General features: G+C 44.9%; 2 protein-coding genes across 3 annotated transcripts in view; both read left to right on the plus strand.

The window, feature by feature from the left end:
- Gnal (G protein subunit alpha L) overlaps nucleotides 1-27164 on the plus strand; it is a 130321-nt gene that overhangs the window by 94369 nt on the left and 8788 nt on the right. For both annotated transcript variants that reach the window (XM_052742363.1, XM_052742364.1), the window contains exons 6-9: nucleotides 23361-23415; nucleotides 24947-25020; nucleotides 25838-25896; nucleotides 26246-26366. In XM_052742363.1, coding sequence (XP_052598323.1) covers nucleotides 23361-23415; nucleotides 24947-25020; nucleotides 25838-25896; nucleotides 26246-26366 — 309 coding nt within the window. The remainder of the gene's footprint in view (nucleotides 1-23360; nucleotides 23416-24946; nucleotides 25021-25837; nucleotides 25897-26245; nucleotides 26367-27164) is intronic.
- Nucleotides 17678-20259, plus strand: Chmp1b (charged multivesicular body protein 1B). The gene has a single exon (XM_052742372.1). The coding sequence runs from the start codon at nucleotides 17869-17871 to the stop codon at nucleotides 18457-18459; it is 591 nt and encodes a 196-aa protein (XP_052598332.1). The 5' UTR covers nucleotides 17678-17868; the 3' UTR covers nucleotides 18460-20259.

The raw sequence follows: 27164 nt of genomic DNA on the forward strand, positions 1-27164 counted from the left end.
ACCTCCATGCCAAAGCAGAAAATGGCAGTATCTGGGATCTCTAGCATAGCTCGTGATTGCAGTGAAATTCACATCTGTTTGCACTGGAAGTTGGTGTGCAATATGTTTTGTCTTCCTGTGTCAGTGTCCTTGGAGACATGGTATTGCCACGCATTGTTATGTAAGGAATTTCTTTTTCCTTTTTCTTTTTTATTTATTTTTTTATTTTTTATTTTTGTTCAGGTTTTTTTGAGACAGGGTTTCTCTGTGTATCCCAACTATCCAGGAACTCACTCTCTAGACCAGGCTGGCCTCAGACTCACAGAGATCCACCTGCCTCTGCCTCCCAAGTGCTGAGATTAAAGGTGTGGGTCACCACTGTCCACACAGAATTTAAGATAGAAATCTAACTCTTGTGTCAGTGGAGTGGCAAAGTAATGATTTAGCTTCAAGTAGAATGTGCAAAAATAATTTTTTTTGAGTGACTCGAGTTTGGCAGTAGGCAGCTGCATGAGACTTGGGGCAAAGTATTTCAGTGGAAAATAAAAGGCGAAACAGTGGCACCTAGCCCTATGGAGTTGCTGTAGGACAAATAAATTAGATACCCAAAGCCCTCAGGATAGTGCCTGGCATACAGTTGGCTCCTTGATAAGTACTATTCTTTTTTTTGTTGTTGTTTTGTTTTGGTTTTTCGAGACAGGGTTTCTCTGTGTAGCTTTGCGCCTTTTCCTGGAACTCACTTGGTAGCCCAGGCTGGCCTCGAACTCACAGAGATCTGCCTGGCTCTGCCTCCCGAGTGCTGGGATTAAAGGCGTTCGCCACCACCGCCCGTCGATAAATACTATTCTTGCTAGTATGTAACTGATACCCTCTGGCCCAAAGAGGTACACTGAGGCAGCCCAGAATCGATTTCCCAATAATAGACATGACCACAGGAAGAGATTGCTAATTTCTTTCTTGACTTCTATCCTTGCAAACTACAGAAAGCCATGAGTAAAAAATGTGTCTCATGAACAAGGCTTCTAGCCTCAGACTGAGTAAGACCCCCCTTTCAGCCTCATTAGGAAAAAAAGCCCAACTTTTTAACCTCCAACCTGGCCAAGTCACAGGAAGCTGCCATGTTGGAGACTTGTGAACCCAGCTCTTCATAACTCCCCCTGCATTGCTGTCTTATCTGTCTTAACGTGAGAATCATGTTGCTCAATTTTGTCTCCTTACAATGATCTTGAGGGACTTTTGTCTTGTTTCATTTTTCAAGATAGGGTTTCTCTGTGTAGTTCCAGCTGTCCTGGAACTCACTCTGTAGACCAGGCTGGCCTTGAACTCACAAAGATCCACCTGCCTCTGACTCGCAAGTGCTGAGATTAAAGGCAAGTGCCACCACCACCCGGCCCTAAAAATGATCTTGTTTCATTTCTATGCTCAGGTTCTAGGACTAAGGAAATAGAGGGGTGGTTCTCAACATGTGGGTCACGATCCCTCAGAGGGTGGTGACCAAATGACCCTTTCACATGGTCACCTAAGACCATCAGAAAACACAGATCTTTATACTATGATTCATAACAGTAGCAAATTTACAGTTATGAAGTGTCAATGAAAATAATTTTATGGTTGGGGGTTCACGACCACATGAGGAACTGTATTAAAGGGTTATAGCATTTAGGGAGGTTGAGAACCACTGGAATAGAGTTTTCAGGAAAAAAGTAGCATTTCCATAAATTTGTTAAACCAATATATAGCTGCCAGAGTTTTGGTGGGTTTTTTTTTTTTTTCGGCGGGGGCGGGGGGGGGGGGGGGGGTTGGTTTTTCGAGACAGAGTTTTCTCCGTGTAGTTTTGGTGCCTGTCCTGAATCTCACTCTGTAGACCAGGCTGGCCTCAAACTCACAGAGATCCGCCTGTCTCTGCCTCCTGAGTGCTGGGATTAAAAGTGTGCACCACCACCACCCGGCGCTGCCAGAGTTTTTTAAGTTGCTCAGTAAATGTTAGAAAAATGTAAGCTGTAACCTTCTCCCGTCACTGTCACTTCCTAAAAGAAAGGACACACATGGACACGCACACGCGCACACGCACGCGCGCACACACGCACACACGCACGCGCACGCACACGCACACGCACACACACACACACACACACACACACACACACACACGCACATGCATACGCACACATCACATTGGCAGAGGGATAGGACCGTGATCCTGTGCTATTTGTCACTCAGGAGACTTTGACCTCCAGGGAATGGGTCCTATTCATATTCATGTGCCTGTCTCTCAGTTTGGCCTTCCTGTGCGAACGGAGCCTTTGGCAGTCTTCTGTGTGACAGAGTTAAATACTTTGCTGATGACATGGACATGGTCTGAGAAGTATGTCCTTAGATAAATAGTTCCATCACTATGCACACATCGTAGAGCATGCAGGCTATGCAGACCTGGATCGAATAGCTTGTGGACACCCAGGCTACCAGGTAGACAAATAGAGACACATAGAAATGTTTACTAGCTTACTCTTTCTAGAACTTGGATGAATAAAACAATGCACAATTAAGTCAAACATGAAAAAGAAGAAATGATGTGATCAAAAGACAAAGTAGGGACTGGAATTGGCTCTGAGGTTAAGAGTGCATCCTGCTCTTCCAGAGGACTGGAGTGCAGTTCCCAGAACCTGGGTAGTCCACAACCACCTGAAACTAAGATCCAGGAGACCCAATGCCTTCTGTTGGCCTCAGCATGCACCCACACATGTATGGCATACACACACACACACACACACAGAGAGAGAGAGATTCACACATATACACACATAAAAAATTATCTTATTTTTAAAAAGAGACAAGGTAAACACCAGATGTGTGAGGCAGCTGCTGTGAAAACCCAGCATACTAGTTCACGGTCCACTCTTCTTTCCACAAATAGAGGAACATACTCTGAAATCACAACAGAAAGTCCAGCATGGTAACTATTTCACTGATAACACCGTCATTCCCTCACCTTATCAAGTATGGTGTGCTGCCTGTAACTCATGTGCTGTACTTTTATCTGGCCGACAGCCAAGTGTGTGGTACACACCAGCATCACTACAAATGCTGAGAAATGCGCCGTGCTGCATTCCAACAGCTGCAAAGCCTGGGAAGCAGAATTGTCTATTGAGTCTCTAGGACTCCATATCGTCCTAGAGATCACCAAAGTGTATTTCAGCCCAGCGAATATGGAGGCTTCATAGGCAACACGGGATTGTAACTGAATTAATAAAGCAAGAGTCCCATATTCCCTGTGCTGCTGATTGGAGCTACTGACCCTTGACTCCTTCACAAGTCCATACCACACCCTAGATGCACTGCAGCTTCCTTTTGCAGATCCCCAGGATCTTGATGTAGTTTCTTTTTTCCCTCATCTAGACTGCTAGAAGCTCTGACTAATGTCTTGGGTGACTCTGAGTCACTGTGCTCAGATGCTCGGCAGTTCTGCACTTTGAGCCTTGGTGCTCACTTAGGAATCATCTTTCTGTGCGTAGCTCTTTGAACCATCTGGGGAAGAGTCTCTCGGCAGTGACACTGAAATTTTCTTCAGGCCTCAGCAAAGAGTGAGTTGACCACTAAGATGTGAGAAGGGGCCCAGTGGTGCCAGCATGTAATCCCAGCTACTCAGGAGGTCGAGACAGGAAGATAGCAAGTTCAAGGCCTTTCCTGGACTATAGAGTGAACTCAAGGACAGCTTAATGAGATCCTAGCTCAAAACAAAACTATAACGAGGACTCTGGCTTTAGTTCAGTGGTTGCCTAGCATGCAGGAAACCCTAGGTTTAACTTTCAATACCCATGGAAAAAAGCGATATCATGAGAATCTAGCAGTTCATAAAAGACTCAGTCTATTCACTCTTAGATATATGCCCAAGAGAATTATAAACATGCATCCATACAAACAAGTGTTCATAGCAACCTTATCCATAACAGCCAAAATCAGGAACAACCCAAGTGCCCATCAACAGATAGATGCACAGCATCCTTGCCATAGATATTCAGCAACACAAGAGAAAGGCAGTGCTAATGTGCTAGCAGGAAATTGACAGTCCTGGAAGACTCCACGCTAAGTGATGGAAGCCAAACCCGAAGGGTCACAGATAAATGGTCCATGCATGTAAAATGCCTATGAATGACCTGGAGAGATGGCTGTTCTTCAGAGGTCTCGAGTTCAATTCCCAGCAACCACATGGTGGCTCACAACCATCTATAATGAGATCTGGTGCCCTCTTCATATATGCATGCAGGTATACATGCAGGCAGAACACCATATACATGATCAATAGATAAATAGATAGATAGATAGATAGATAGATAGATAGATAGATAGACAGACAGACAGACAGACAGACAGACAGATAGATAGATAGATAGATAGATAGATAGATAGATAGATAGATAGATAGACAGATAGATCTTTTTAAAGGTTAATGGTACTGGGAATGGGGAGAGGAAGGAATGGAGTGAAACTAGGTGGTTCCTCTCAGGGATGATGTGTAGATTGGTTACCTCTGTTGCTATGACAAAATCCCTGAAAGAAGCAGCTTAAAGAAGGAAGGATTTGTTCTGGCTCACGGTTTGAGGGGGTCGAGTCATCATGGCCAGGAGGGCATGGTGGTGCAGCTCACTCACTTCAGGTCAGGCCAGGAGCTGAGGGAGGAATACCAGGGTTCTATTGGTGTCTCCTCTTCCTATTCTATGCTGCACAGACCTCAGCCTGCGGGTCAGTGTTTCCCACTTCCAGGGTGGGTCATCACCCCCCTCAGTTAATTCTCTCTAGAAACACCCAGAAGTGTGCCTCACCAATCTCCTAGGTGATCCTGAATATAGTCAAGTTGACAAGGAAGATTAACCATCAGGATGAACGTTCTGAAACTTGCTAGTGTGCTGGTCATACAACCTTGTGACTATATGAAAACCATTGGATTCTATACTTCAAAGTGGTAATATTTGTATTATATGTTATATACTTATACATATATACATATACATATGTATATATATATACATATTCATATGCCAGCTTAAAAAGAAAGACAGCAGGAGGATGGAAGAATGCAGGGTAGAAAACATGACAGGCACATGGTATTGGCTGTGTGTGTGGGCAGCCATGAGGCAGGTCTGATAACAACAGAACTTCAGCCTGCTCCTTCAGCCCGCCATGAGTCATCAGCTCATAATGACATAGTAGAGATGTGCACCCCGTGCATGCGAAAGCTGCATCTTCATCCTCAGCCGGCTAATACCCTGGAACACCCTGGAATCGGAAATCCACAGAGGGAGGGACCTCTGAAGTGTACCACACAGGTGTGGTAAACATTTGGAGGCTATGGAGATATGCATTATGCTGTTTGACACACAAGGAGTAGAAATTTCCTCAGGCTGCTTCTAGGAGAAGTAGGATTTCTCCAAAGCTGTCTGGGAGCTAGTTTTGAATCAGCAGAACTTGTCTGGGGAGAGTGAAGGGTATATTGGCTACTCTTGAGTATCTTTCTTCCTGTTTTCGTCTCTTCCACCTTACCCTGTGCAGACCAGATTCCAGATGGAGTGGAGAGATAGGCAATGTCCAGCCCACGCCAACTTACATCTGCCCTCTAGCCAATTACTGGAGCCCACTCATCCCAATCCATAGTCACTTCTGTGTCCCTGAGCAGCAACTACTGCTTCCAGCAACAAGACTGGCATAACCTGGGGGAGTGGGAATCGGGATGACCACCGAGTTTGAAACTCCCCGCTCTGGTAGAAATGTCTTTTCAGCATCAAGAAAACTGCAAATTACCAGAGATTATATTTCATTCCAAGTTCCCTAGTTCCTACAATGGAAATTTAAACACAGTCTACTGAATTATCCCCCCAAATGCATTTCCTCTAAGGCCTCATAATAAGTGATTAAGTCACCATGGAAACAGCTATTTTAGGAGAGAGAAAATTGGTCCTTTAAAGATCTCTATAAAGTCAGCCTTCACCTACTGTAACTTTCACCACCACCCAGTGTGGGCTCCTGCGCTTTGTACCAACACAGAAGCTCGCGTAGAAGCATATCCATTTCAAGAATTGGCTTGGGAAGACTCTTAGAATATCAAAGAAAAAGAGTCAGGTGCTTCTCATCCTACAGTCCCAGGTCTGTCTTTCCTCAACTGCCAGGAGTTTCCCCAACCCCATTCACCATCTCTATCTCAGACTTCAACTGTACGGCTCGCTGCCAAGCCCTGGGGATACTAAACTCAGAATAATCTGGAAATTGTCGGCACCTATGTGATCTCACCTTCAAAGCTGGCCTTTTGCAGATAATTTTAAAATAAAAGAAAGAATTTAAAAGATATATACTATACCATTGAATTCATCAAAAATGTAACCGTCACCAAGATGTATAAACATTATTCTTAACTACCTGCTTCACCTTTATTGTTAGATAAATTTATTTTCAGACTTATTTTCTAGGTTTGAAAAACTATGTCCCTGTTTATGGGCAGTGGTTGTCTTTTTTTTTTCTTTCTTTCTTTCTCTTTTCTGCCGTGGAAGATGATAGAGGGGTGGAGATAACACAAATGAATACACATCTGAGCACACATCTCTCCGCACCCCTCCCCCAGCCCTTCACTTCTTCCGTCGTTGTTTGGAAATATCTGCCTTATTGCATAAAGAAGCAATTTTTTTATTAATTGATTTTGTTTTAGCTGCGTGTGGGTGTCATATGTGCAATGTGTTCAAGTGTGTTCACATTCATACGTGTAAGTGTGGGCATGCTTGTGCCATGGCACACGTGTGTTCAGAAGACAGCCTTGGGGGTCAGTTCTTGCCTTGGTTTCTCCACTGTGGGTGCCAGGCTAACAAGCCCTCTGAGCTTCCCAGTCTTCTCCTGTCTCTGCATACAATCACCAGAATCACAGACAGGTGGGCACACTACGGTGCCTGGCTTCCTGTCAGTTCCGAAGACTGAAACTGAACTTTTTGAGGTGTGTTACTACACAGGATTTTGTGGAGAAAGTGTTTTTAAATGTCTCGAAGTAATGACTCCCTTGCATGGAGCTTCAGAGGGCTCTTGATTGTCATTCAATTTGATAGTCACTCTTTGTATAAAAAGCAGGATGACAGGACAGGGTGGGTCCCTTAGTCCTGACTCTTCCCAGCGTATCACAAGTTTCTAATGCTCCTTGCCATTGGTTTTGCATTCCTGGAGTTTCTCGGTGAAGGTCCTAAATGTAGGACCTTCAAATTATACACAATACAATAAAACAATAGATTATCCCTTTGATCACTTGGAGTGGCATTATTTAGTATTCATTAGAAATCAAATCCTTTGTCACACAGACCCAGGTGCAGAATGCCAATAAAAATGTGACTGCTGCTGGGCAGCAGTGGCCTTTAATCCCAGCATATGGGAGGCAGAGTCAGGAGAATCTCTGTGAGTTCGAGGCCAGCCTGGACTACAGAGTGAGTTCCAGAAAAGGCGCAAAGCTACACAGAGAAACCCTGTCTCGAAAAAAAAAAAAAATGTGACTGCTGTGCACGTACTACTGGTGGTGAAGACCGAGGGTCCACCCTCCAGCACCCCTGCACTGTCTGGTGTCCCTCTGTTGGCTCCAGTTCATGATTTCAAAGGCAGTACTGGTTTTCAGGATTCATACCCGAGAAAGAACCCAGCTGACACCAGGTGCCAAAGCGAGGTGGTGACTTATTAGAACATGTGGTCCTAAGTAATGTGGGATTTCCTCAGAGCAGCATTGATTGTAGATGTTTCCATTTACAGCCTTTAATCATTGCAAGTAAGCCAGAAGGTCCCTGTGGCCTTGGGGGGTGGGGAGGGGAGGAGGCAGGGGGACGACAAAGTGGAACCTCAGTGATTAAAGATGACTTGATCCATTCACTGGGTTCAGTACCCAATTCTTTCCTACATATTCTGGCATATGTCCATGAAGGGTTACAAACGGGAGCAAATATAGTTTGCATTTGCCTTATAATCACATGAAATACTTTATGTAAAATTATGCAGAAATAAGACACGGAAAACAGTCCAATGTTCTTCCAACTTTAATTCCAAATAGTCTGTAGCAACACTCCACACTCCTTAATATAAATAGAAAATCTGAAAAATAAAATTTCTATCTCACTGAGCCCCACCCCCCTGTGAGGACATGACAGCTGACCTCTAAGGGGAGCCTGGGCCGGAACCTGACCTCCAGCTCATCTGCAGCTAATGGAGCATGTTGTGCACAATCTGCTCCTCGCTACGTGCTCACACTGGAGCTGATGCATCTTTTTTTTCTACTTAGGGGCTGGGGAGGAGGCTATTCAGTACTGAACAAGCATGAGGATCTAAGTTCAATCCCCTAAATCCATGCAAAAAGCTGAGTGCAGTGGCACACTCTTGTGATCCCATCCCTGGGGTGGGAGCAGAGAGGGAGGATCCTTGGGGCTCACGGGCCAGCCAGTCAGCCTGCTTGGCAAGTTGCAGACCAATGAGAGACTCTATCTTTTTTTTTTTTTTAATTTATTATGTATACAGCATGTATGACTGCAGGCCAGAAGAGGGCACCAGATCTCATTACAGATGGTTGTGAGCCACCATGTGATTGCTGGGAATTGAACTCAGGACCTCTGGAAGAACAGTCAGTGCTCTTAACCTCTGAGCCATCTCTCCAGCCCAAGAGACTCTATCTTAAAAGGATCCAAGACGGACTGCTGTCCTGACCTCTGGCCTCCACGCATGCGCGCACGCACACACACACACACACACACACACACACACACACACACACATATGCATGCACATTTGCACATAATGTGCACCAGCACAGACATGAACACATACACAGCACACATACACATACACACAAAAGAGCAGAAGCTGGCAGAATGGCTCTGTGGTAGGGTACTTTGTTGGTGACAGTGTGACTCAGTGGTAGGGTACTTTGTTGGTGACAGTATGGCTCAGTGGTAGGGTACTTTGTTGGTGACAGTGTGGCTCAGTGGTAGGGTACTTTGTTGGCATTTGTGAAAATCTTGGTTTGATCTCCAACATGGAAAAAAAAATAAAAATCAAGCCGGGTGGTGGTGGCGCACACCTTTAATCCCAGCACTCGGGAGGCAGAGGCAGGCGGATCTCCGTGAGTTCGAGGCCAGCCTGGGCTACAGAGTGAGCTCCAGGAAAGGCGCAAAGCTTACACAGAGAAACCTTGTCTCGAAAAACCAAAAAAAATAAAAAAAAATAAAAAATAAAAAAATAAAAATAAAAATCAGATGTAAAGTTTACACTGAAATGAAAAGCTGCGACTAAGATGGTTTCTAAACAATGATGCAGAAGTTTTTAGGAGAAAGTGTGCCACTGTCTTTGAGATGCTTCCAGGTAAGATGGACTAGTAAATGGGCAGATGAACAGACAAGTGGATTTTAAGTATAATAAAAAAAAACAATCCAGGGCGGGAGGGGGGAGAACAAGGGAATCCGTGGCTGATATGTAAAATTAAATTAAATTTAAAAAAACAATCCAGATAGTTGGGTGTGAGTCTGTAGTCCCAGCACTCAGGAGGCAGAGGCAGGAGGATTTCTGTGAGTTTGAGGCTGCCTGATCTACAGAGCAAGTTCCAGAGCAGCCAGCCAGGGCTACACAAAGAAACTCTGTCTCAATCAATCAATCAATCAATACCAAAAGCCAGTTGGGAAGGAAAGGGTTTATTCAGCTTATACTTCCATTACCACTGTTCATCATTGAAGGAAGTCAGGACAGGAACTCAAACAGGGCAGAACCTGGAGGCAGGAACTGATGCAGAGGCTGTGGAGGGGTGATGCTTACTGGCTTGCTCAATCTGCTTTCTTATTGAACCCAGGACCACCAGCCCAGGGATGGAGCTACCCACAATGAACTGGGTCCTCCCCCACCAATCACATTTTTAAAATGCCCCACAGGCTTGCCTACAGCTTAATCTTATGGAGGCATTTTCTCAGTTGAGACTTCTTCCTCTCTATGACAGTTCTGCAGAAAATTGATCACAGACCAGTAGCCCCAAATTTGTGTACATACCAAAGAGAACTGAAAGTGTACATCCACTTGGATTTTTCCAGTAATGGATGTTCATAACAACCCAAATGCCCATTAGCTGATAAAGGAATCAGCAAATGTTATACAGCCACATGGTGCAAAGTTTAATAGACCTATATAAAAAAATGAAGTCTCTTGGCATACTGAAACACAGATGAACCCTGAATTCATTGTGCTAATCCAAGGAAGCCAGACATGAAAGGCCACATATTGTATAATTATATAATATCAGGTACATGAAATGTCCAGGACGGGTATATTTTTTAAGACAAAATAAATCAGGCATGCATAAAGCTGAGGTGAGCTGGGAGTTAAGTAGCTTTAGTGGGCATATAGTTCTTTTATGAGTGATGAAAATGTTCTGAGTGATTGTGAAGGTGGTTATACAAATTCAAGCTATACAGAAAAGCCACTAAATTATGGACTTTTAATGCACTTCAGAGTAAGACTCCCAGTCAGGTGAGAGGGCATGCACCTAAAGTCCCAGCTAATCAGGAGGCTGAGGCAGAAGAATCACCTTACCCCAACAGTTGGAACCTGGGCAGTTCAACAAGACCGTGTTTCAAAAGAAAAATAGGCAGGATGTGGTGGGGCATGCCTTTATTCCCAGCAGAGGCAGGCAGATGTCTATGAGCTCCAGACCAGACTGGTCTACATAGAGTTCCAGGCCAGTTACAGCTCTCAACATAGTGAGACCCTTTCTCCAAAAAAAAGAAAGAGGGAGAGAGAAAGAAAAAGAAATTATCATTTCCTATTGGACAGGCTTGTTAAGTTTTTAACTTGGAAATTACATGCATTTGATCATTTGAGTCTGCCTGTTTGGGGGATCTTCCATTTAATATCAAGGAACACAAGACTCCACTCAAAGGTAGCAACAACCACTGAGTAGACACTGACGTAATTCTCACTCTCTGAACTGTTCCATATGTGAGACCCGTAACATGTCATGTTTGCCCCGTGTTTACTTTATCATTCTTTTATGCATTCCTGATGGTTAGCTTTTTGTCAGCTTAACACAAGCTAGAATCGTTTGGATAGAGAGAACATCAATTGGGAAATTGCCTCCATCAGACTGGCCTGTAGGAAAATCTGTGGGGCATTTTTTGAATGATGTTAAATATGGGAAAGTGCAGCTTACCGTGGATGATGTCACCTCCTGCAAGCCATGAGGGATAAGCCAGTAATCTGTGGTTCTCCTGGGTCTCTGCTTGAGTTCCTGATTTCCCTTCATGATGACCTGTAAGCTGTAAGATGAAATAAACCCTTCCCATCCCTCCCCAAGTTGCTCTTGATCATGGTGTTTATCACAGCAACAGACAGGAAGCTAAGTCACCATTTAACACACAAAAAAGGAAAGAAATCACAGCAAAACTGCAGATTCCAGATGTAGTTCCCACAATGAAAACGTGTCTTAAAGTCTCTAAAAGACACTTGTAGGTAATCCTTCATAACTTGCCTAGGATTGGCAACTGTTCTCATGCAGTACCCAGCACAATCACCTCTTGTTAGCCAGAGCCACTGTGGCTTACAGATACTCCATCCCTTTTGTATAGTGAATAGATGGATGAATATATCTACATAAGTGCCATAAGCTCCTATCACACAAATGGACTATCGCCTAGGGGTTAGTTGCTCACTTGGAATTACTTTGGGGGAGGGGGGTGACAATATTTTTTTATTTATTCTTTGGAAATTTCATACATATATGCAATATATCATGATCCTATCCATTCTCCACTCCCCCTCACAGTCTCCCTAAACCACTCCCCCATCTCCCTCCCAATGTTTTGTTCTCCATTTTAATTTATTTATTTTCACCCAGACTGAGTCCAAGTAGTATGTGTAGCCCTGCTGCTTCACCCCGGCCTAGACCGTGACTGAGCACATCGTGGGCGGTCTGTCCATGTCAGCTGAATGGCTGTTTGTATCATCGTCGTCGGGCTTTTCCTGCCTCCTTCAATGTCTTAGTCCACCATGCTCACGTCTACAAAATAATGTTTCTATAAAACTAACCTAGTTAGAGGCACCGTGTCTGCTTACAGCATCCTTCATAGTCCTTCAAAAAATAGAACCACCCCAGCGTTCATCAACTGGTAAACGATTAAACAAAATGTGATATGTCCATAGAATGAAATGTTCCTCAGGAATAAAGAGAACAAGGTCATCTGGGCCGTGGGAGGAGGGATGGCTAGTGTCGGTAAGGGGTAAGGGAGTGAATTCAGCATGGGTAAGGTCAGGGTCTGATCCCTAGGACCACAACATAAGAAAGAATGAGGTTATGCTCCATGGCTGTCTTTACAATAGAAGTATTTACTGCTGCGCGAACAATGGAAGCTGTAATGATACCTTATATAAGTACTTTCCCTCTTTCCAGCGATGTAGTTAGAGTTTTGAGAAAGGATTTTACAGTATAAGGAAGCTGCTCTTTGAGAATTTCACACGTTGAAGAAAGCAGTCTGAGAGAAGGGTTCCCTAGGCTGGTTACATGTACCAGTTATTAGAATGAAATAACTTTATTATAGAAAATTCCATTGATCACATAATGAGGGTCTCTCATATCGGTGGTTAACATTTAAGAAATAGGTATTATCCTATTATGATAATAAAATGAGATAATGAAATTGAAACACAGCTTCGATTTGTGTGGGAACCACACTGTTCAAATGGGATGCCCTTATTTCACATTCTATTTGATATTAATAAAAATTTAGTGCTTGGCATTCTCTCTGGGAATAATAAATATACGATCCCTAAGCTGGCTGCCTTTCACAGGCAGTAATTGCTAAGGAAGAAACTGTTTTGCTGTGACTTTCTAGTAAGATGTGAGCAGTGGCTATATATATATCTTCTAAGATAGAAAAAACCTGAGAGATCAGTTTGCCAAAAAAGGTAATTTTGTATTGTTTTCAACTGAGCATATTTAATGGTGCTTCATATCTCTTAAGAAAGTAGCGTGAAGTTAACGTTGTCACCAAGGTCAATTCCCCATCCTGGTTCTTTCTGAACTAGGATGTGACCTGAACAAATGACTGTGCAGCTGTCCCTTTGTATCCTCGGGAAGCTGGTTCTGGGTCACACAGACGCCAGACTCTCTGGCTACTGAAGTTCCTTCTGTATTCATAAAATGACAGAAGTGTTTGCACAGACCACGTGCACATCCTCCTACGTGCTAAAGCATGTCCAGGTGACTTGTGATGTCCATGCGAGTGTAAGTGCCATGTGAGTGGATGTGATACGGGGCTGTCAGGGGAGGAAGACAAGGGAGAAGCCTGTGCATGTTCACCACAAACTCGGTTTCTTTTTTATTATTACTAAATAAAATAATAACCATCGCTTCACAGTTGACTAAAACACATGTGGAGAATAGAGCAGATGCCTATCTCCCTCTAGGAGTACACACTTGATTCTCAGAGTATTCCTGGGATGTCTTCCAGCAGATGGGAACTTCTGGGGAAGGAAACTGTAACAGATACAGTCCTGGGCTGCTAAAGAAAAGAACAGAAACCTTCCAAGGAGCCAGAGCCAATGAAGCATGACTGTCACTGTTTCCTTATTTTGGTTCACGTAAATGCATTGAAAATTTTGCAGTTTCGGTTAGTGTAGTAGAAATTCAATTGCTTTTCAGTTCTCTTTTTACCCCCCAATGGCTTCTGCAAGTCTACTTCCTGTACTGTGACTTACTGGTTAATGTTGCATTCGACACATTGGTGTAGGCTGGAGGAAGTGAGCTTGCTTTTTTTCTGGGCCTTGCTCATGCTAGGAAACACTACACTGAGCTCCACGCCCATTCCCAGCCTGGACCTGGGTTTTAGTTGTTCTTTCAGAACACTTCCCTAAGCTCTTTCGCCCCCCTCACCAAGTTCATTGAGAATGCTTGGCCGGCACCCATGGGCCTTTCCATGAAAAGACGCTCCAGGGCAAATAAAATACTCTGCTTAATGAGATATTATAAGTTGCTCAGGTTTGCCAACTATCCTTGTCCCCTGTACTGTTCATCTAGCCTGGAGCCCAATCAATATTTGTGGAATACAGGCCTAGAAGATTCCAGCACACCTCTACCTATCACCATAGGAAGGTACTCGTTATCTTTTAAACACCTCCTGCCCAGCTGGATATACAGAAAAGAACACATGCCAGTCTAAAACAAACCCTGAAGATCACCTCCACTAGTGGAATGGAAAGAATGGGAAACGCTTTCAGATGTGTTGGATGCAGATGTAGATAAGAGCATACTTGGAAATAACTCCTGAGGCTCTGACTGGAACATCTAGACGGACAGGTGTGTGTGTTAGTGGGGGTGAGCACAGAGGTCAGTCTCTAAAGAGTCACCAAATGGTCTTACCTCACAAATTATCTGGTGCCAAGGAGCCAGCTGTGTGAGAGTCTCGGAAACAGAATAAAAACTTGCAGCAGTAATGGGTGCCTAGGTATTATAGGTCATGTTGGATTATGGGGTAGCCATGGAAGAGAAGAAGCAGGTCATGGGGTACTAGGTTCATTATTCAGGGTGAGGAGAGCACTTGCCAGGGACAAAGTCAGCCTTTTCTTCCTCTGCCAAACTGCTGTCGATGGATATAGGGTTCCTGGACTCCACCCACACTGGGAAGTGGCCCAGCTGTGGTTACTGAGTGCAGCTCCTTTAATGCCTGTTTCAAACTTTCCATCAACCTTGCGATTGCTACCACTCCTCAGTCTTCTCAAGGGAACGGCTGCTCAGTCAACTCACTTTTCTAGGATAAGTAACATCATTTGTTTTGTTACTGTTGCCTTTAGGTTTTTGAGACAGATTCTCACTCAGTAGTCCCGGCTAGCTTGTTACTTTGTATCTTCCTGCCTCAGCCTTCCAGGGGTACTCCACCACGCCTCGTTTGGGGCAGTGCTGAAGCTCTAACCTACAGTCTATGGATGATAGGCAAGCACTGTAACATCCTCAGCCCTGAGATATCTTTGTTCTTCTTATCTGCATTGGATTAACTTGTTACCACTCCTGGGCGTGTCATGGAATCTGATGTTAACGTTTAACCAGAGTTGTGGTTTCTGCTAAGTTTCTTAACTCCATAGGCCTAGGTTTCCTCACCTGAAAACTGGAGCTATTAATAGTGTCTACCTACTTTTGTGTGATGATAAAATTAGTTTATTTATGGAAAGTGCGGAACAACCTTAGCAGTTAAGCATTTAATAAGTAGTGGTAGTCATTAGCTCCGTCTGTCAGAGTGTCTCATGACTGTATTCCAAACCATCCCACCTAATTAGAATTTGTTATGAAGAAAGCTGTAGGGCTAGGATGTAGCTCAGTGGTTGTCTGGTATGCATGAAGACCTAGATTCTATTCCCAGGTCCATGAAAAAAAAGAAAGAGGAAGGGACAGAGTGAAAGTGAAGAGGCGGGGGGGGGGGGGGGGGGGGGGGGGGGTTGGAGATCACTGACAAGGAACTTGTTTGTAAACTGCAAGATACGCCAGGGATCTACAGGGGAGGCGAGTAGGCTAAGGGTGAGCAGAGTGCCTCAAAACACCCTCTATTCTCACTTTTGATACATTTATAGATGACATTTCTAGAAAAGCTTCCTTGGAGGAAGAGCTTTGCTGAGGCTGGGGGCAGGGAGTCCCAGTCCCTCAACCACATTCCCAGTCAATAAAGCTTTCTTAGACACACCCCCTGTGCCCACTGCACAGTGGAAAAGCAGAACAGTGCTCCCTACTGTGGGGTAGTTAATGTCACAGCAGGTGTGGACGAGGCATATGTCCTATGCTATGGCAACCTTACAGAATTCAGCTGCACCACCAAGGTAGAGAGCCTGGGAAGGCTGGATGGGGGAGGGGACCTCAGTAGGTGCAGGTACGAGGAAGAGGTCCCCTGTCCTCCATCTCTCCTTTGGTCCAGGGACACAAATCTTGAGCAATTTCCATTCTTCAGTCTGGTTTGACTGGTACAGGAACAAAACCTGCCCTGTAGAAGAGGGTAGCCTGTGTGTCCTGTGGCAGAGAACAGTCATGTAAGAGAGAACTGTGTTGTGGGGAAATGCCCTTGGCACAGGCACACTTTGATGGACAAGCTATCACCTGAGTGATGTAGGACCCTGGGTTAAAATATTCTCTAAACAGAAGTTGCTCACATATTCAGTATCTTCTAGCTCATGAGGGCAGTGGGCTTTCCGCCATCCTGTTATTGCTGTGTGGGAGGAATGTTTGTAAAGGAAAGTTACAGCACACATTGCTGCCGTGGAAAGCCTACATTTATTTTTAAAGTACCTACTAGGCAGTGACAAGCTTGATGTATGCATGCCAGTGTGTGGGTCTCCGCACCTCGCCATTCTCTCCTGTATAATCTAAAATGGCAGCTAACCTGTCAGAATTCAATGTGAGCGAAGCTCCTTGGATATTTATAAAACACCAGAAAGACAAAATCGTACCAGCAAAAGGTGGGTCTTTGTCACTGCTCAGAAACAGGAGACTTTGGGATGGCAACTGCCAGCAGCTCCCCTGTAAACTGAGCTACCAGCCAGGGTATGGAGTTTGTTCAGGAAGGAGGTGTTATGCCCAGATAGCAGGGACCCCAAAAAGACCACCACGAAGACCAAATCCCATATGTAAAAGCAAAGAGCCTTATTTCAAGCTCCAAGCCTGATCTCTCTGTCTGTCTGATGAAGCAGCGTGAGCAGAGAGCCCCAAGCCCAGGCAGGGTAGGGTTTTATCATAGCAGAGGTTGGGGTGAAAGGATTCCTAGGGTTCAGGACCCTGATTGGCTGACAGTTGTCTAGGGGTATCTGCAAAACAGAAATAGGTGAGTGCTAGACTCAGGGACATCTGGCCATCCCTTATCTAAATGGTTGGAATGTTTAGAATGTCAGGTACTTCCCCTTAGATGCAGGCCCTCCCTGGGTGGAGTCAGCATATGGCTTTTCCTGGGTCTGGGTGTTGCCTGCCAGTGAACCTGTCACAGAAGCTGTGTGTCTGGGCCTCTAAGCCTGTCATGGCAGCTGTGTGGACAAGCTGTTCTGGGTCCCCCACAGAGGCATCTGAACTCCTGTGCAGATTACTGGCAAAGGCCAAGTCACAGGCCCTGGACAGCTTTGATCTTCCAGGAATGGATTCGGGTTCCCTGAGAAAGTGGAGGTTCCCTTTGTGCATAAAGAGGAAGGGGGAAGGGGTCTCGCTACTTTGCAGCATTTTAGCGCAGCGCCCAAACACTCCTCCCTTGCTGGAGCCTGGATTTTTTGTTTGTTTGGTTGGTTTGTTTTGTTTTGCTTTTCGAGACAGGGTTTCTCTGTGTAGCTTTGGCACCTTTCCTAGAACTCATTCTGTAGCCCAGGCTGGACTCGAACTCACAGAGATCCGCCTGGCTCTGCCTCCTGAGTGCTGGGGTTAAAGGTGTGCGCCACCATCGCCCGGCGCCGGGATATTTTTTTTACATGCAGGTCTGGACACATCCCGTCTTCTTCGGTAGCTACACTCCCCCAAAAATAAAGTGCCTGTGAGCGCAGGCTTTATGAGTTTGCTCCTAATTTTGCTGCTTGAGAAACTGAGCGGAACGTCACGAAAGACACGGGCAGGTAAACTCCAGCAACGAAGGCGCGGGAGCCTAGGTAGGCGGGGCCTGGCGCTGTCCGTCATTCGGGCACCGCCCCCCGGCTCCGCCCTCCCATAGGCCCGGTCCTTCTCCAGCGGGCCCCACCCGGCGCCGAGTTTGACGTCACTGTCTGCGCCGCGCGCCGTAGGTACAGGAAGTGGGATCAAAACAAAGGAGCGCCGGCTGGAAGCGGACCTCCTGGAGCCGGTGTCTCTGCTGCTTCGCCCCCGGCCCACTCCACAGAAGCCGCACAACTTTGTCCAACATGGAGAAACACCTGTTCAACCTGAAGTTCGCGGCCAAAGAACTGAACAGGAGTGCCAAAAAATGCGACAAGGAGGAAAAGGCCGAAAAGGCCAAAATTAAAAAGGCCATTCAGAAGGGCAACATGGAAGTTGCGAGGATACACGCCGAAAATGCCATCCGCCAGAAGAACCAAGGGGTGAATTTCTTGAGAATGAGTGCGCGGGTGGATGCGGTGGCTGCCCGAGTCCAGACCGCGGTGACGATGGGCAAAGTGACCAAGTCCATGGCCGGTGTGGTTAAGTCGATGGATGCGACGTTGAAGACCATGAATCTGGAGAAGATCTCTGCTTTGATGGACAAGTTCGAGCACCAGTTTGAGACCCTGGACGTCCAGACGCAGCAAATGGAAGACACGATGAGCAGTACGACGACGCTGACCACTCCCCAGAACCAGGTGGATATGCTGCTCCAGGAAATGGCTGATGAGGCGGGCCTCGACCTCAACATGGAGCTGCCGCAGGGCCAGACCGGTTCCGTGGGAATGAGCGTGGCTTCGGCTGAGCAGGATGAACTGTCCCAGAGACTGGCCCGCCTTCGGGATCAAGTCTGACTGCAGAAGCTCTCCGAGGTTTACTTTTGACGCGCTCTCTGCGTTTTAGAGAGGTGCCCTAGAATTGTGCCAGAATACCGACGACTCTTCCTTCTAAAAACCTTTGGGTTTACAACCCTCTCCAGATAGGATAAGGAATTCCAGTTTTCCTCCACCTCTAACTGGATTTTAAAGTTCTTTATAGCTTATGATGATGTGTATTTTTTATAGCTGCCTTTTAACGAAACCGGTTAATTTGCTGTATATGAATCTAGAAAAATCGGCAGAACTCTAGTCCTCATGTATTCCGTTTTCACTTAGAATCATCAGATTGAAGTTTATTTTTAGTGTGGTTGATGATACATAGACTGATAAGTGGCACAAAAAATTAAATGAGGAGGAATGGGTACTTTATTTACAAATTTGTAAACATTTTGTTCAACTTATTCGGTGGGAAATACTCTTTCTGTATATCATTTGGTTTTCTTTTTTCTATCAAAGAAAGACTATAATTGACTATTAATTTATTCTCATAACTTATACTAAAGTTACCTTAGAAGATTTTTGAAAATACTCGTTTTACATCCTGTTAGTTCGTATAATAATGGAGTTTGTATAACTGGGAAAAAATACCACATAACTTATTACCAGGAAAAATTAAAATTTGTTCATTTATATTCCAATTTACCAAGAATTCTTAAGGCTTAACATTTGATAATTTCTAGTTATTTGCTAATGAAAGTCAATCTTTATTGACTTCTGATCAAAATAATGTTCATCAACATGGCAGTCCTATTACACACCTAACATTGCCAAAGAACTGCCGATTTGGTCCAGGTAAATCCTGGAACTATGTCACTATAGGTTTTGTTTTTATTTAATAACCAAAAATATAAATAAAATTAGAACAGCCTTTTTAAGTTCTAATTATTTGTATGTATTATTTTGTCTTAAAGCAGCAACTCTTTTAAAACCTTAAAAAGCATAAGTTAATGCTGTAGATCTGCAAAGCTTAAATGAACATTTAGCCAGCTGGAAGTCTCTGACCCAGGAGTGAGCTGGGATTAGAAGGAGAGAGATAGAGGCTAGAAGCCTCCACCACCATCCGCCTTCCTATTTTCCGCTGGTGGAAAGCAAAGCAGCTGCCGTTTTCTCCCGGCCTCCAAACACAGAGAACAAGTGTTTGCTTGGCACATACATTAACCCAAGTTAAATACTTACAAAGTTTGTTTTATTTAATTTCCCCTTTTCCTGGTTGGTTTTTTTTTTTTCTATTAAGAGAATTCTAATATTTCAGACAAAAATAGAGCAACAAAACTCTGAAAAATCCATTATAGTGTGGTTTCCCATGTGACTGTTAATGAAAAAAAGTACAAGCCTGCACAGATGAGTACTAAAGCTCAGTGTGTGTGTGTGTGTGTGTGTGTGTGTGTGTGTGTGTGTGTGTACATACTTACACATTTTTTTTTTTTTGATAAGTGCTCTAAGGGACACCTTAGCCGCCTGGTTTCCTCTCAAAGGACCTTTACCAGACATGTTTTCTCATATACACAGTTGTGCTGAGTCAGGCATGCGTCAATAAAACCTGTGCCTTCATCCTTTAGACTGGAAAACCTTGATTAGTTACACAACATTGAAAAAATAGCTTAGTATTGACTCCTTGGTAAATTGAAGACCCTTTTATACTGCAAATATTTCCATCAAAATATATTTTGTGAGATTGAACAATACTATATATGCTTAAACTTTCTTAAAATATGTTCATTTCATACTATATAAATGTACATTTTTATGAATCATAAACATTATTTTCAAACACTACAGGCCCGTGAATTATTTCCTCACCTTTAAAATTGATGTAGTTTTAATTTTTAAATCATGAAAACTGGATGAATATATTTTAAAGGATGTATTATTACATGTGAGTATGGATCTCAGCATAGAGTGTATATTTAGCATCCTAGAGACCCTGGGCTAGATCCCCAGCACCACACAAAGGGGATGGGACAGGAGAACTCAGAGGTAGATTTGGTTCAGAGAGCATGCTATTTTTCAAAAGTTGGCCTCAAACCTAAATTTTTATCTTGGTAGCTTGGCATTTTCTTGAATATTCCTGGGAGCCTTGGTATTCTTACTCTGGATCTTTTCTAAGCTGGGTTTTAGAATTAATGGAGGGGGGGAGACTGATGTGCAAACTCAACTTTCCTCTATTAGTTTATTTTAGTGCGGGGGCCCCAGATGTGTGTAATTGGAGAACATTCTAACCAGAACTGTTCTTTCTATTGCCTTTGATTGGGGGGCAGCAGGAGGAACACTAGTCTGGTCTGGTGACCTTATTAACCCAGTCTATATGTAATCACTAGTGAAGGATTTCTCTGCGATACATACAACATCCTCCTGGGGGCGTTTGCTGTCAAAAAATATCTCAAAAGTCTCAGCAAAATCTACAAAGCAGGGGACATTAAGCAGACTGGTGATGGGCCTATTCCTTTCTTTTCTTTCCCTCTGCTACTTCCTGGTCTAATAAACTATCTGCCCAGTTTCCCAAGTTCATTTTCTACAGTTACATTCTCAGGCCAGTGGGGAGCAAGCCAGACAGAATCTGGTCATACAGTAGGCTCCTGAGAATGTCTCAGATTCATAGCATTGCTTGTATATGACAGTACTCAGAGTTCCCGGGTGACCACAGGCAGACTGTTTATGTCGGTACAGTGAGCACAGGCCTGAGCCCTGGTACTCTTACCATGTGGATATTTTTATTCATCAGTACTTTTATCTTGTAGGTAAGCATCATGATTCAGAGGAATATTTCTTACATCCCTCAACAGTTATAGCTTGCTCTTTTTTTTTTTTCCAACAAAGAAATGATTTCAAATGTGGATTGATGACAGGTAGTTGGTGGTTTTCCTCAGATCCAGCAGTCTAATTACAAAAGATCCCCAACAACCTCTCCATGACTGTCCTTGTCCTAGCTTGTCCCCACTTCTTGACCACCTTCATGGCCACCAACTTTGAGTTATTGTAGTAAAAACCCTCCCGCCACCATTCATACCTTCAGCTGTCGCTGGAAAAACTGAAAAATAGCAAAGCCAGTTGGTGGGGCGGGGAGTCATTGTTTGTTTTCTGTGCTGGGGTTTAAACCCAGAGCCTCATCATACACACTACATGAGCATTTACCACTGAGCTATATCCCCAGTCTTTCCTCTCCCCCCTATCCCCTACTTTTTAATTTGAGACAGAATCTCACTAAGTTTCCAAGCTGGCCTTGAACCCACTTTGTAGCTCAGGCAAGCCTTGACCTTGGAATGCCTCTGCCACAGCCTCCCTAGTAACTGAGAATACAAACAGCACCAGGCTCGGTCCTCCTTAACACAAGTAGTTTTTTTTTACAGTTGGAGTTTTCTGTGGTTGTACAGCTCTGTGTGGCCTTCTGAACTACAAAGGGACATTTGTAGGGGACGTTCTTGGATGGCCCAGTGTTTTCTGCTTCACACGAAACATCCCACTTAAGGAGAATGTCACAACTCTGGAAAAGCTTCCTAAGACATCTGTCCAGTTAGGTACAAGCCCCAGCTTGAAGAAGTACTTCTGCAGGTTGCTTGGATCGAGGCTAAGGGTCAGAGCTGGACAGGATTTTGGAAAGCACCTTGGAGAGGAGAGTGAGTCGGGAAGGACCGAGGCGCCTTTGCCTCTCTCGTTGACACCTCAGTCTCACAACCTGAACAGGCTTCAGGAAGGTTCCCCCCACTTCCCTCCCACCACTTCCTCTGGAAGGCAGTGTTTAATTACATCCCTCAAGAACCTCATATGTACTTTCTGTCAACCATATTTCACTCTTTCTCCTTGTAATGATTATCATCCAAGTATATTCGCCCACCTGCTCCACCCTGTGTGCACCGTTTTAAATTGGTCGCTTCCTCAGCTAACTGGCTCCAGCCACCAGCCTCATATTTAATTTCTAGCTCCTTCCAGCCCTTCCCGTCAAGGACCTTGCTCTCTCAGTTGAGGGAGGAGTTGGATGTATGTTCCTTCCATGGATGTTTCCTAAGGACTGGGCACTGCACTGAGTGTTGGGGACCCCAGAGTCTCCAAGACAAAGACCTGTACTCTGGGTGCTATGCTTTTTGACTGAAAAGAAATAAATAATGTCAATGTGTGACAAGTGCTCCTGGGACCTGAAAAGCCAGGCCTCATGACAACGGGTGCTGTCTGAAACAGGGTCTTACCTCTGAGAGCAGGAGGAGCAGGTGACCTGCTACCTAGGAACAGGAAAGACTTAAAAGATGTCGCAAGTTGACTCACCTGCCACACTCTGCACAGGTCTGGTCGTCCTGTCCTTGAACTGACTTACACTGAGAGCTGCTGCTGGGCCTGTGCCCATGAAATCTGCAGCTACTCTCTCTCACCTGCACACACTCACAACCATCCTTCCACACCCTCACACCACTGTCCACACCGACATCTTCTTATTCACACAGTCTTATTCTCACAAACATGCAAACATAAATATAACATATAGTCATACTCGCACACGCTCAGACTTTCATGCACCTATTATATTTTTGTTCCTGTTAGGACAGTTGCTGCTTTCTGGTTTGTATTCACGTTTTGTCTTAACGTGTATTACAACTCTTTTTCCTACCAGCTTGGCCGTGGGAGGGGGCTTCATTCCCCCTCCCAGTTTCCAAGCAGCCACTTCTTCCAGCCTTCCAGGACTGGGGAAGAGGGAGGGCGGAAGGAAAACAGAGACGAAAGAACAGAATGTCAAAGTCAAACCAAATGCAGGCCTTGGCCTCCCCTTGAGACAGACACCTAGCAGCACCCGGGCCTGTCCTCGATGTCACTTTGCAAATGCTCCACTAGCGCAGCCAAGGCCCTGGGATAAAGGAGCTAGTCTGACCTTGTCCTGGCTTTCCTTGCAGCTTCCTGGAAAGGATTGACAGCGTCAGTCTGGTTGACTACACACCCACGGACCAGGTATGTGAAAGTAAAGCCGTCGGAAGCTCTCTGAGATAGTCTGCCAAGAGCGTCCCGTGGTAATTTAGAAGATTCAGGGAAAACCTGCTCATAATCACTGTTTCTTGCACCTTGCCATGCTGCCCCTCACATTGGCCCAGCCACCAAGTTCTGAGTCCTCACTCTCCTATCTTGTGCTGTGACGCCTAGTGTGGAAGGAAGAGCCCATACAGAGTAGGAATATGGATTCCCAGGCTTCCTAGGCCCATGAGTGAGAAAGCCAGGCCTTCACTTCCCTGTAGTACACTGGGTCCTTTCTGCTTTGGACTCCAGGCTTGAACCCCAGGTACCATAGCACATCTCCAGGTGTGCCACAAGTGTGTCCCTTGGATTGAGCCAGCCAGAAAGAAGAAATGAATGGAAAGAAAGTAAAAGGAGAAAAAAAAGAGCCAGGAAACCCCACCTAAGATAGTTCACGCAAACTAGTCCTCCTAATGTACCCCAAGCATTTGCAACCCCTGGGGCCTGGGACTTGAACCACATGGAGGCTCCCTTTCCTCTGTGTCTCCTGGAGATTGAAGTTTCTCTTTCTTCTCTGGGGTCCCTGTCTTTACGGCTGACTCAAATAGCTTAAAATAATCATCCAGTACGAGGCTCAGGAGGTTTCTGGGGGAGTCAATGATTTCTGGGGAAGGTAGAGCCATTTTTCTCTACTCCTGTAAATAACCCTTCACTCATGCTCCTGCAAGCAACCCTGATTTAAAAAAAAAAAAAAAAAGATAAAGAAATCATGAAACTAGAAGGGACTGGTTGGAAAGAGGAAGTGGCATTGGAAGGAGGGAAAGAAAGTAATAGGAGAAAAGGGAACATGCTCAAAATAAATTCTATATATGTACAAAAGTATCATACTCTATAATTAATATATACTAATAAAAATATATCCTATGATATAACCTGGGCCCTCTAACATTAAGAGAACTCCTCAAAGGTGACCTACGCAGGTGTGGTGATATGATTATAAAACAGCAGAAACATCGATCATCTTCCAGAGTGGCTGATTCGTAAATAGCATAATGACACCTGCCCGGTACAGGGAGACGTCCACTCTGTGAAACTGCATAGCTTTCCCATGCCCTTGGGAGCACCTCATCTTGGAGAGAGCAGAACTGTGCAAGGAAGAGACAACAAACCCACTGACGTGAAGTAGCTTCCAGCCCTGAGATCCCTGACTTATGAACGAGAGTTTAGCTTCTACCGACCCTTCCCAGCAGAGACTTCCAGATGTAGCCACAGGGCATAGGCCAAGGCTCTGTCCCTGAACACTGTGCACTGAGGTTTGGCTGTCATGTACCAGCAAGATATGGGCATGAATCACTTCCTAAAAGTCTTGAGAGGCATGCAAACCCAGTTACTGTGTGAAGGGCCCAACTGATTAACTGGGGGGTTTCTACATCTGCATTTTAACTACTCCTCTTTGTTACAATAGACCTTGTCCTTTCTCAGTTACCACACTTAGGTCAGGGCACACCTCACTTCTCTCTTCTTCTTCCAGGACCTCCTCAGATGCAGAGTGCTGACTTCAGGAATTTTCGAGACACGATTCCAAGTTGACAAAGTGAACTTTCAGTGAGTACATTGCTAAGAGTGTGTCCCGTGACAGGGATAGTGGAGGGACGCCCAGCCTGGTGCCAGCCTCTGGACAGAATGGGAGCCACAAGGCCTTGAGGCTAAAGGGGTTGGAATGAGGATTCAGGACAGGCCATGTGAGACTGTCCTGAATCCCCAGCAAGGGCACTGAGAAGTTCACCCATAGGGAGACACAGCTCCAGGAGAGGGGAGCACTGAGCAGGGCAGAGTGAGAAGGGGGGCCAGGGTCCACCCGATGAGCTACAGAGAAACTCAGACAGAAAACTGCTTGGGCTCTTGAGTCAAATGACTAAAGAGCCTCACGGAGGGCTGTATCATCTGCCTGAATGCAGGTGACAGAGTCCTCCTGCCAGGTACTGGACAGACATGCATGGTGACTAGGGGGCTGTGGATGAAGCTGGATCAGAAGGAAGCCCTCCCACTTCCCCAGGGGAGACAGTCTTCTAGTGCTGAGACAAGTTATCAGAAGGACCTGCCCCAGCACAGACTTAGCATGCACTTTGGTACAAGATGTGGTATGAACTAGAAACCACTGCATCTATTAGGCACCTGTTATATGCTCCTAGACACCATGCCAGCTGTTAACTCCTACAACCACAGTGTAGAATGAAAGAGGTAGAATGAAGAGCTGAAGCTGGGAGAGGTTGCATAACTTGTAGCTCAAGGTCAAGGGCTGAGACACATGAGGTGCATTATGAGCAGCTGACCATTCTGACCTCAGAGGAGAAGGGTAAAAAACATGTGCCTTTTACCCCGGTTTCCCCAAATAATCGACGTCCCTGTTTCTCTTCCACAGCATGTTTGATGTTGGTGGCCAGAGGGATGAGAGAAGAAAATGGATCCAATGCTTTAATGGTGATTTGCATGCTCCGTAGAGGGCTGGGTGCTGGCTCCCACCACTATGTCTAGCCGTGTTTTAGTCAAACTCTAATCGATATGCAAAGGATAACATGGTAAACATAACATGTGAAGTGAATAACCATGTTCCTTCCTTAAATATGAATCTCATAGAGAATTTAAGCATCCCACATTTCCAGTTACCTTTTGGGTAGACCCTTGGTCAAGTGCAGCAATGCCCAGCTGGACATATGACCTATATTCAAGTCATTCTAGATACAATCCCTGGGACCTGAGCCGCCATAATCCCAGAAAAACTGCCATTGTCCATCTAAGACGCTTCTCTTTCCCTCTGCGCCCAACCCAGATGTCACGGCCATCATTTATGTGGCAGCCTGCAGTAGCTACAACATGGTGATCCGAGAGGATAACAACACCAACAGACTGAGGGAATCGCTGGACCTGTTCGAAAGCATCTGGAATAACAGGTGATAAGTCAATTCAGACTCACCACTGGATCCCAGACCTTTTATCAAAAATGCATTTAGAAAACTACAGATGTTTTTGTTATTTTGTTGTTGTTACTGTTGTTGTTAAAAGTACCCACTTTAGCCAAGTGTATCAGCACACATGTGTACTCCCAACATTAGGAAGGCTAAATCAAGTGCATCGGAGTTCAAGGCCAGCCTGGGCTACATAGCCTGATATAGATAAAAGAGCTGTGCATCACCATGAGCACCTGTAACCTAAAAATAGGGAACTGGAGACATGCAGATCCCTGGGCCTCACTGGCCATTCAGCCTAGCCAAAATGACAAACTCTCAGCTCAAAGGACAGACCCTATCTCAAATCTAAGTAGAAAATGTTGGTGTTTTTTCTTTTGGGGGGCTCACCACCCAGCTCCCAAATAAATCACACACTGAAGCTTATTCTTACTTATAAATGCCCAGCCTTAGTTTGGCTTGTTTCTAGCCAGCTTTTCTTAACCTAAATTTTCCCATCTGTCTTTTGCCTCTGGGCTTTTACCTTTCTCTATTTCCATATATCTTTCTTTCTTTCTTACTCCATTGCTTGCTGTGTAGCTGGCCTCTGATGTCCTCCTCCTTCTCCGACTACTTCTTTGTTCCCAGATTTCTCCTTCTATTCATACTCTCTGCCTGCCAGCCTCACCAATCCTTTCTCCTGCCTCACTATTGGCCGTTCAGTTCTTTATTAGACCATCAGGTGTTTTAGGCAGGCAAAGTAAACACAGCTTCACAGAGTTAAACAAATGCAACATAAACAAA

Source organism: Peromyscus californicus, unplaced genomic scaffold (genome assembly GCF_007827085.1).
Source record: "Peromyscus californicus insignis strain IS unplaced genomic scaffold, ASM782708v3 Scaffold_17__1_contigs__length_78620276, whole genome shotgun sequence".
NCBI classification, from domain to species: domain Eukaryota; kingdom Metazoa; phylum Chordata; class Mammalia; order Rodentia; family Cricetidae; genus Peromyscus; species Peromyscus californicus.